General features: G+C 44.9%; 1 protein-coding gene across 2 annotated transcripts in view; it reads right to left on the bottom strand.

The window, feature by feature from the left end:
• The window catches only part of Znf862 (zinc finger protein 862), a 28,019-nt gene extending 17,392 nt beyond the window's left edge, over positions 1-10,627 (bottom strand). For both annotated transcript variants that reach the window (XM_077796661.1, XM_077796662.1), the window contains exons 1-3: positions 10,411-10,627; positions 4,255-4,366; positions 981-1,085 (exon numbers count right to left, since the gene is read on the bottom strand). In XM_077796661.1, coding sequence (XP_077652787.1) covers positions 981-1,085; positions 4,255-4,366; positions 10,411-10,434 — 241 coding nt within the window. In that variant the 5' untranslated portion in view covers positions 10,435-10,627. The remainder of the gene's footprint in view (positions 1-980; positions 1,086-4,254; positions 4,367-10,410) is intronic.
• Between the last annotated feature and the right edge of the window lie 893 nt (positions 10,628-11,520).

The raw sequence follows: 11,520 nt of genomic DNA on the forward strand, positions 1-11,520 counted from the left end.
TAGAAACTCTAACACACTAAAGCCATTTCTTCTGCATCAACATAAGTTTAGATGGCCAGTGGCCAAGAACTAGGCATTGGCTCCAAACCAATGGACCTGTCTATAAAACAGTTAACCCCAAGAGCTCAAAGGTGTTAACACAGTCAACAGGCTCCAAATGTGATATGAAATCAAACAAAACAAATGAGCCTCTTTATTTATTTATTTGCTTGTTTGTTTATTTACAGTACTTGGGCTGAGCTCAGGAGAGCTCTACCACAGTACAGCCCCAGACATTTTTATTTTATTTTGAGACAGTTGCCCAGGTTGGCCTTGAACTTGCAATCCTCCTGCCTCAGCCTCTCAATCAGACAGAAATAGCCAGGATTATGGGTGTGCATCCCCATACTTGGCTTCTGTGATTCTTTATAGTCACAAAGCAGTCTAGAGCTGACTGTGGTCCATTTGAGAAACAACAGGGAGAGCAAACTTCTGTGATTCAAATCATATAGGCTTATTCCCCGCGTCCTTCTCCCATAGGGGGAGGGTTAACTCTCATCTTACATAACAAGTTGCCATCTGGCCTGGCTCTAGCTAAGCCAACTGCAGAGAAGCTTATCAAACAGGAGAGGAAAGAAAAATCTCTAGGACTTAGCAGACGGCGGTTCCTTCATTCCTTCACTCTTCCCTCATTTGCTGATTACCTATGGTACATGTACTGTGTGCCAGGCATCATTACAGGCACTGGGAATATGGTAGAAGATGAGAGAACCACACCTTCTGGGAACAATAAACATACACTTCAGGGTAGAAATCAAAGACAGGGAGCCAAGAGGGTAGAGAAGAATACTGGGAGAGGATAAGGTGCATATTCAGATAAGGTGACACCCAGGGGAAGAGCAGACTTGCAGATATGTCAGGTACTCTGATGAGAATGGTCCTGGTACCCCTCCCTGTTCCCTCCTGCTGAGCTCTGTCTCTGGGGCATAGGCCACACTCACCGGGGTGATGGTCCAGGAGACTCCTCTGGCCTTGGACATTGCCTGGCCATGGCTTGGACACTTTCCCAAACTCACAGAAGAGCTCAGGGCTGGTAACAGTTGGGCCTGAGTTGGAAACAGAGAAGAGCAAGTAAGGGTGTGCCTCTAGGCCCAGTATGAAGTCGGGTCCTGCTGGGGGACACTCCTTGGCATTGTGAACACAACGTGTGTTCTCTTGGTGTTGTGGACGAGGAAAGTAGGAGCGGGTGGTTTAGCATAGTAGTTTGGAAACTCTGCAGAGAGAACCCTGAGAGAATGGGGACACAGGTAAAAGCAATAAGGGACTAACAGTGTGAAATGTAATGGTTCAGCTGGATGCTCTCAAGCCCAAATGGTGAGGGGAACCTGATACTAAAACTGAGGAAACCGGACTGGGCATGGAGGTTGCGGCAGCCTAGAGGACCCTGTAGATGGGGGTAGTGGTCACTCAATTCCAGAAGGCTACTGCACAGAATGCAGACTCAGAGCTGCCACACAGTCCCATTTGTTAAGAGAAGCCAGACATCCTTATTTTTATATGAAAATTCTTTATGGCTGTTATGGTTTAGATGTGGTGTTCCCCAAAAGCTCATGTTTGCGCAAAACAAGGTTTGGAGGACAAATGATTGGGTTATAGCCTTAACCTAATCAGTGAATTAATTCCTGATGGGATTAACTGAGTGGTGACTGGAGGCAGGTGGAGTGTGGCTGGAGGAAGTGGTTAATTGGGGATGTGGCTTTGGGGTATATATTTTTATCTGGAGAGTGGAGTCTCTCACTCTCTGATTCCTGATCACCATGATGTGAACTGCCTCCTTCCATCACACTCATCTAACATGATGTTCTGCTTCACCTTAAGCTTTTTTTTTTTTTTTTTTTTTTTTTTTAGAGAGAGAGAGAGAATTTTTAATATTTATTTTTTAGTTTTCGGCAGACACAACATCTTTGTTTGTATGTGGTGCTGAGGATCAAACCAGGGCCGTACGCATGCCAGGCAGGTGCGCCACCGCTTGAGCCACATCCCCAGCCCCCACCTTAAGCTTTGAGGAATGGACTCTGCTGTCTATGGATTGAGACCTCTGAAACCATGAGCCCTCAAATAAACTTTTCCTCCTCTACAATTGTTTGGTTGGGTCTTTTAATCAAAGCAGTGAAAAAGCTGACCGGAAACAGAAATTGGTACTGAGAAGTAGGGTCATTGTTATGCTTAACCTGATCACGTGGTTCAGAAGTTTTCTGAGCTTTTTTGAATTGGTGAGAGGAATTTTGAGATATTTAACAGTGCAAGCTGGAAATGCTTTAGGTTGTTGTAAGCGGAGCTTAATGGCTGATTCTTGTGGGAGGTCAGAAGACCAGAATGCCAATAGGACCATGGACATTAAAGACAGGGCTCAAGAGGGTTCAGAGGATGACTCTATTGGAATTGGAGTAGAGGCCCTTTGTGTTATGTTCTGGCTGAGAAGCTGTCTTCATTTTGCCCATGTCTGGAGACTTTCTGTGAGGCTGATTTTAAAAGCAATGAACTTCTTAATCTGGTGGACAGCATTCAAGAAGTGGCATGGGTATTGCTGGTGGCTTTTAGCCAAGGTTATTGTGATATTCAGGAGCAGAGAGTGGAGCAGAAATATTTGAAAACTTGGACCTGAAAGTTGGGAGTAAAACTGGGGCAAAACAAAACAACTATAATCTTTAAGTCTAATCTGAGCTGCTACTATGCAACTTCTGGCTTAAGAGAATCCATGGTTTTCCTATGCCTTTAGCAGGCACAGAAAGACCAACCCAGCTGCAACCTCTCCACCAACAGAAAGCTCTTTGCTCTTACCATGCCTTCATTCTTTCTTCATGGAAAGAGAAGATAAAGGCATGGGAGACAGTCATCCAACTGCAGTCAGGGAATACAGGTTGGCTCCCCTCACCTGAAAAGCTTGGTGTCCAAAGTATTTCCGTTTTTGGAACATTTGCAAAGACTTTACTAGCTTAGCACCCTTAATCTGAAAATTCAAAATCCAGAAAGCTCTGGAATCCAAAACTTTTTCTTTCTTTTTCTGGTGCTGGGGACTGAACCTAGAGGTGCTCTACCACTGAGCTACACTCTCAGTTCTTTTTTAAAAATTTTATTTATTTTATTTTGAGACAGGGTCTCGTTAAGTTGCTCAAGCTGGCCTTAAACTTGTGATTCTTCTGTTTCAGCCTCCCAAGTCACTGGGATTACAGGCATGTGCCACTGCATATGGCATGAAATCCAAAATCTTTTGAGTGCAGGTGACTCTTAAAAAAAAGTTCTAGACTTTGTAGGCATTTCATATTTTCAATTTTTGGATTAGGAATGCTCAACCTGTACAATACAACATACACATGTTGATACAACCACTCTTTCCTTGGTACAGAAAATCTACCCTCAGAAGCAGAGAAAAGAGCATTTAAAAAATAAAGGATGGGCTGGGGTTGTGCTCAGCAGTAGAGAGCTTGCCTAGCACATGTGAGGCTCTGGGTTTGGTCCTCAGCCCCATATAAAAATAAATAAATAAGTAAAACAAACCTATTGTGTCTAACTACAACTAAAACATAAATTAAAAAAAAAAAGAGATGATGAAAGTTACCTACATTTGTACAAAGTTTTAAACTGTTTAATCTCATTAAATCTCTAGGCAATTCTAAGAGAATGACCAAGGCTTAAAAAGGCAGAAGGAATGCCAGTATCCAGTGGCAGAACTGGAAGAGAGACCAGATTTCTATGGCAAGTCTGCTGCTCTTCCCACTACTGTTTACTAACCCCACAGCCCTATGATCTTCGCAGATTCACAGACTAGTCTTTCTACTGAGGGATATTCTGAGGCATCCAGAAGACAGACCTCAAGGTATCCTTGGCAAGCCAGACTTCCCTAACCTCCTCATCAATTTAAGGGGAGAAGGGAAAAGGTGGTGTGTAGTTTGCAGGAAAGTAAGATGTGAGACTGAGTCATGCAAAAATTCCCACAAAAGGACACACCTTAATCCCAACAACTCAGAGGCTAAGGCAGCAGGGTTAAAAGTCTGAGGCCAGCCTCAGTAACTTAGCAAGGCTCTCAGCCATTTAAGGAGACTGTGTCTCAAAAAAAAAAAAAAAAAAAAAAAAAAAAAATTAAAGGGCTGGGGATGTAGCTCAGTAGTAAAGTGCCCCCAGAAAATTCTCCAATATGTTTTGGCCTGGTTGGGGATACCACACTGTCCTGGTTGGGGATCTACACTGACGGTGGAGACATGTAGAAATCCATACCAAGTGGTGGCACCAGCTTGTCAGAACCATAGAAGTCCTTCTGCTGCTGACTCAGCAGCATCCATTCCTCCTGGAGCAAGTACACTGTGATATCATCAAATGTCACAGGAGCCTGCAAGGAAAAATGACATCTGTGAAGTACCAACTTCTTCCTGAGATCGGCCTTCCATACAGTGTTCACAACCACCCAAGGCACCCCTACTCTGGGAATTTACCAGATTTGGGGTTGGGGGTGGAGGCATAGTCAATTTACATGCATGACCTACTCACTCCCTGGGTGCAAATCACAGTGAAAATAAGGCACGTTGTTCTTTAAGTGCCACTCGGTGAAACGAAGTACAGCCATAAAGAAAGCTGACTGAGGAACTTCCAGATGTTTCCCTGCAGCTCCTCACCTGCTTCCCACACTCCCCATTACCTCTCTGCCAAGGATTTATTTACAATTTATGGCACACTCTTTCAGAAAATCTTTTTTTTTTTTTTTTTTTAAAGAGAGAGTGAGAGAGGAGAGAGAGAGAGAGAGAGAGAGAGAGAGAGAGAGAGAGAGAGAGAGAGAGAATTTTTTATTTATTTTTTTTAGTTCTCGGCGGACACAACATCTTCGTTGGTATGTGGTGCTGAGGATCGAACCCGGGTCGCACGCATGCCAGGCGAGCGCGCTACCGCTTGAGCCACATCCCCAGCCCTCAGAAAATCTTTTTAAAAAGAATTTTAATATTTATTTTTTAGTTTTCGGCAGACACAACATCTTTATTTGTACGTGGTGCTGAGGATTGAATCCGGGCCGCACGCATGCCAGGCGAGTGCGCCACTGCTTGAGCCACATCCCAGCCCAAGAAAATCTTTTTTTTTTTTTAAATACTTTTTTAGTTATACATCTGCACAATCTTTATTTTGTTCATTTATTTATTTTTAACATGGTGCTGAGGATCAAACCCAGTGCCTCACATATGCGAGGCAAGTGCTCTGTCACTGAGCCACAATCCCAGCCCTCAGAAATTATTATTTTTTGAAGAAATTTACACACACACACTTGCTGATGGACCTTTATTTATTTATTTACTTACTTACATGTGGCGGGCGCTGAGAATCGAACCCAGTGCCTCACACATGCTAGGCAAGTGCTCTACCACTGAGCCACATCCCCAGTCCCAGCAAATCTTTTTTCAAAAAATATATTTATTTATAGATGGATACAATACCTTATTTTGTTTAATTTTTAATGTGGTGCTGAGGATCAAACTCCACTGCTTCACATGTGCTAGAAATACCACTGAGCCACAACCCCAGCCCCTTCTTTTACAAAATCTTGGACATGGTAAATTTTCACCCTGGAAGATGTTACAGTTCTTTCAGCTACTTCTAGAAATCTGAATCTGTGAATGAAGTTGATGGTCAAGTCAGGCAAAGCTTTAGAGCTGAGATTGACATCTGGCATCTGTGTGGCTTGCAGAGAAGCTCTGGGGGTCTTCCACATTAAGATGGCCCCTTAATGAGCTCATCTGATTGTCTTTGTTCCCTGTGAATTTAAAAGAACACCCCCAACCCAAACAAAACAAAGCTGCTCGGGGATGGGGAGCACAAAGAAGACATAATAGCAACATAAATTTGGAAAGTGAAAAGCAGATGAAAAAGTAGAAACTGGGCAGATCCAAGAAAATGGAATCCTTACTTGGTGGAGAGCAAAGCTGGGACAACCCAGTTCCACTACTAAATCCTCAAAGGCTCAGGCACAGGAAATCCAGAGAAAAACAACATTTTGGGAAATGGAAGCATGCCACTTAAAATAAATGATACATCTATTTTGCTCACATGGAATATGCTTCTTGAGAAAAACTATACGGGTAGTTCTATCAGCTGCTAATATAAATTCAAAAATAATTTGAGCATTTTCTTAAGAACTAAAACATGTTCAGAAAATGTAGAAAATAAGTAGAAAAACACATTTTCTCATTTTTTTTTTTTGTGGTGCTAGAGATTGACCTAGGGCCTTGTGCATGCGAGGCAAGCACTCTACCATCTGAGCTATGTCCCCAGCCCCAGAAAAACACATTTTAAGATTCCCATATTCCCATCACTGAAATAGAATTACTTTTAACATTCGGTATTGTTTTGTCTCTGAATATGTTTAAAAACAGACATGGAATGTACTGTAAAATGTATGCTTTAAATAACTACTTGTGTGGAGAGAGTCTTCCAAAGTAAAATATGATTCGATTTCCAAAAGCTACTGCAGAATGGCCTGCATTCAAAGGAGGCACACAGGAACAGGGCCTTGAACATGAGGACAGTGGAGGAGGGCCAAGGAGAGGACCCCAAGATTATGTGGAAGGCATAACCCAGGGCCGGCTGCACACCAGGACCGGAGGCCTCCCTGCTCCTACTGGAGCAGGTTAAAATGCCTGTGACCATGGGAGGGGAGGGGAGGGGAGGGGGGATAGGAAGGGCAGCAGAATAAAATAGATATTATTATTGCTGTATGTATATATGTGACTGTATGACCAATGTGATTCTGCAACCTGTACAATCAGAAAATTGAGAAATTATACCCCATTTGATTCAAATGTATGAAATGTCAAGATCATTGTACTGTCATGTGTAACTAATAAAAAATTAAATTAAATTAAATTAAAAAAATAAATAAAAATAAAATAAAATGCCTGTGACCAAGGACAAGCAGGGCTCCCTATTCACACCTTTCCCCCAGGGCTAAGGGGTGAGCATGATGAGGGTCAGTGAGCCCCATCACCTTAGATGCACAACCAGGAGTGTGGCTTGGACTGTCTGGATGATAAAGAGGTGTACTCCCAGCAAAAGTGACCACACTAAAACTTGGCACCCCTCTTTTAAACATTATGGCAACAGCCTTCTGTTTCTGGATGATTGGCAATGTAAAGAAAACAAATCTGCTTAAATAAAAGGAATTCCTTATCTATAGAGTGTAAGAAGTAGCTTTGGATATTCTATTTTAGTGATTCCTACCATCTACAGGATGAAGGTCTCGCTTCTCAGCTTGGTACCAAAGAGCCTCAATCTGTATCTCATGGCTTCCCCACCAGGAGTCTTCCCTCCAGCCAGATTAGTACCATGGCAATCATTCAACCTACTATGCACCTTTCCTCTTCACCCACCCATCTTTAAATCCTATGATTGACCATTTCCTCCCTCTACTTAGAGCTAACCTGCCATCAGGGTTCTATTCAATCCCATCTTTCATGAGGCATTTCATCACCTGGCCCCAGCCATTACTCCTTCCCTAGAGCTGGGAATGCTTTATTTCCCTTTTTAGTAGGTGGCACTCAGGAAACCAATGCTGATTGGCTTACTTTATAACTTCCTTCACCAGCATCACCCCTTTCTCTGATACCACACTATAAAGAATTTCATGGGCACTTAATTCATTTTTTCAGTCAACATACATCCATTATTTAAGTGGTTTTTGTTTGTGTTTTTGTATCACGAATTGAATTCAGGGGCACTTAACCACTGAGCTACACCCCCAGCCCTTTTCATTTTTTAAATTTTGAAACAGGATCTCACTAAGATTCGGAGGCTGGCTTTGAATTTGCAATCCTCCTGCCTCAGTTTCCCAAACTGCTAGGATTATAGGCATGCACCACCATGCCTGGCTTATTTCAGTGTTTCTATGTGCTTGCTGTGTGGTGAACCAAAGATATGAACAGAGATTAAAATCCATCAGGCAGTGACAGACAACTAAGCTATAAGTACGAGAGCAGAACTTTATTCAAAAAAAAAAAAAAAAAGAGCCAGGTGCAGCAGCACATGCCTGTAATCCCAGCAGCTCAGGAAACTGATGCAGAAGGATTGCGAATTCAAAGCCGGCCTGAGCAAAAATGAGACACTAAGCAACTCAAGTGAGATGCTGTCTCTAAATAAAATACAAAATAGGGCTGGGGATGTGGGGGTGTGGCTCAGTAGGACAAAAGTCCTGGGTGCCCTCTATCTATCATTCCACCAACAACAGTAAGATATCCTACTGCCATCCAATGGCCCAAGATTGCTTTCAGTTAATCAATGTCACAAAATAGCATCTATAGAAGATTCTAATAATTGACCAAGTTGCCACCTCAGGAGGACCCCTAGCTACCAACTTTGAGTCCCCCAAAACCACAGTCTACCCAGGCCATTGCCTTGTCATTCATTTGTAGCACATCTCACATTGCCAGTTGGTTTTACAGTCAATTTATTTCATTTTTGGATAATATTCTTATTTCTTAGGGTAGAAAACAAATATACTTAGGAAGGGTGAGCATATTTTTGAGATACTCTGCAATCAAAGATTAGAATCAAGAATAGCTGCGTATGGTAGTCACACCTGTAATCGCAGCTACTCCGGAGGCTGAGGCAGGAGGATTGCAAGTTCAAGGTCAGCCTGGGCAACTTGGTGAGTTCAAAATAAGTAAAAAGAGCTGGGGTGTAGCTTATTGGTAGAGTGCTTGCTTAGCATGCAGAAGGTTCTAGGTATCATCAATTCCCAGGATGGGGACAGAAGATTAGAATCAAAGGTGAAATTAGTGGTTGGATCCCAAAAGGACATCAATTCCTACTCCATTTTCCAAAATATTTGTATTCTTCTCTTCCTGTTAAAGGCTAAGAAAGCCTACCATTGACTGGCACAATTTAAATCAACTCAATTCACTAATTCCAATTTTAATGCCTTTTTCTTTCTTAACACCCCCCCCCCCAGAGTCTCACTGTGTCATTCAGGCTGGTCTCTATCTGGCCTGAGCTTCCTGAGTGCAGGGACTACAGGCTTGCCCTGCTTGTCAAGTTATTATTATTATTATTTTTACCCTCTTTCCCTTAAATTTTGCTCCTCCTCATCTAAATTCAGGTTCAATCTAAACAAATCTGGGGATATTATCTAAGGGTAAGGGCATTTCCTTTTCCTTTTTTGTATTCCCCAAAGTGCTTAACAAAATGCAGGCACATAGTTCCTTTCAATCTTTCTTTAGGTCCTATTGAACTTTATTGTCTTGGCCTGGAGACTGTGTATGTGGCTCAGTGTGAAAAACGCATCATTGTAGCTTGTGGAGGGAAGGAAGATGGAAGAGGTGCTTAAGCAAGGAGTGTTTTTGCAAGTCTTCCAGCGCCTAGCCGGCCAGGTGCTAGATTTGCAAAGACTTTCCAGGAATCTTTTTTTCCTGGATATCCTCCTGTTTCGTATTTCTGGGGTGTGTTCGAATTCCTAAGGTAAGTATTGCTGGAGGGCTCCTTCAGGCATCTTACTCAATGAACAAAGTCTTTATTAAATGGACACTTTTTTTTTTTCCCCTTTCCAGAAAGAGACTCAATAAGCACTTGAAAATGTCTGCTGAGAGAATTCCCCGTGCCATAAAAATACAATCCTCAAGAAGTGGGGACAAATCTCAATAGTAGAGCACTTGCCTGGCATGCCTGAGCTTCCCGCTCCAAAAAAGGAATTGGCTGCAAAGAACATCCAGAAAGATCTTAATCCCAGAAGCTGCCACTGTCTCAAAGTTAATGTGCCTACAATCACGGGGTTCTTTGACGCTGAGGCTGACACTGCCTTGGAGCTCTAGCAACCCTTAACTGTTTCCAAGCACTTTCTAACACCTCTTCCAACTCAAAGATCCTCTTGCCCAAAGCCTCAAACAAGTTTGTGGAATACGCTTCTAAGCAAAGCCCAGATGCTCCACGAAGTTGATAATCTAGAGAGAAGTGGGCAAGAGACATGCCAGATGCCCGCCCACCCCCGCTTTTCAGCTCTTTCTGGGGAAGCAGGATGTAGGCAGGGCCGGCTCTCACCCCGCCTCTCGATCCCCACCCTTTGGCTCCCACTGGCGTTTTAACCAGCCTCAAAGCCTTAAAACCAGCTGGGCCCCCTCCAGACCGCAGCGACGGTGAGCGGAGACACGTAGCACTTTTCCAGCACTGCACTGGGCCGGTCCCCCCAGCCGGCGCCAGCAAGGGAGCGGGAAGATGCTAGAACCCGAGGGGTGGCGTCCATCCCAGAGGCGGCCGCCGAAGTGCGGAGGAAGCGCGGGAGGGCAAGCCCTTCCCTGCAAGGCTGGCTCAGCTGTGGACACTTCTCCCGTACTGTCCTGCTCAGCCAGAGCCTAGGCAGGGGTCCGCAGGAAGGGAGTGGGCGCCCCGGGGCCCTTCCAGTCCTACCTTCCCCGACTCCCTGGGCTCCATGGCCCCGCCGGCGCGGACCGTGCTGACCCCGCCACTGCCTCCAGGCCGCCCCCTCCCCCCGCGGCCCGGCCTGAGGATGGTGCCGCCACGACCGACTTGGGGACCCTGCTGCCGGAGGAGGAGGACGCCCTGCCGCGGAGGGAGCGCGGTCGAGAACTTCGCTCTGGCACGTCGGGGGCGGTAGCGCCTGAGGAGCGCGGAGAGGCGCTGAGCTGGGACCAGAGTCGTGCGAACGAACAGCTTTACGGCAGCCGCCTGCCCGAGGCGGCGGGGCATCACGGGAAGTGTAGTCCGGCGTGGGTGAGCGACTGTCGGGGCTTCTATTGGCTCCGGTAAGGCAGGGTCCTGATTGGACTCCGAGGGGTCGCTCTTTGCGCTTCTCACCTCCCTGGGCGATGGTTACTAGGCAACGGCCTAGGAGCCGTCTGGACCACGCAGTAAGGGCACAGCGCCCTGATTGGTCTGTGCCAACGTCAGCTTTGAAGATTCCAGGTTTTATTTAACCAGGAGGACAATACTTTTCGTTAAATACATTTTTGTTTTTAATTTTCTTACATATTCGTACATGCATACAATATAGCAATATAATCTGGCCAATTTCATAGGTTTTCAAAAGCATCATTGACAGTCTGCCACGAGAAAGGCACTGTCATAGGTTTCCTAGAGTGAAACACAGTCCTGACCCTCTAGGAATTTGTCGGAGTTTTTAGCCCCCTGTTCCCGTCTGACCTGCGGGAAAGATTGGGGGAGCACGCCCGGACCTGGAGGAACCAAGAAAGGCAAAGGTCCACTGGCCACCCACACCCAGCCCTCCCTCCAGGAGGACAATCAGACACGCCAGGGCGAACAGTCAAAGCAGGATCTCCTTTAATGTGAAAACACACACAGCTAATATAATGTACAGGAGCCAATCAGGTAAAGGTCAGCAGGATGGGGAGAATTTACATCTACACCCATCCTACAGGCAGTAATGGGAGACAGGAGTATTTATGAGGGCAGAAGGGTTCTGAGCCTATCCATGGCAATACCTTCTGGCTAATCGCTAGGTGCTCTCTTAGCCACATGTGGCCCCAGGACTGGGAAGCG

The sequence above is a fragment of the Urocitellus parryii genome, chromosome 3, assembly GCF_045843805.1.
Source record: "Urocitellus parryii isolate mUroPar1 chromosome 3, mUroPar1.hap1, whole genome shotgun sequence".
Taxonomy (NCBI): domain Eukaryota; kingdom Metazoa; phylum Chordata; class Mammalia; order Rodentia; family Sciuridae; genus Urocitellus; species Urocitellus parryii.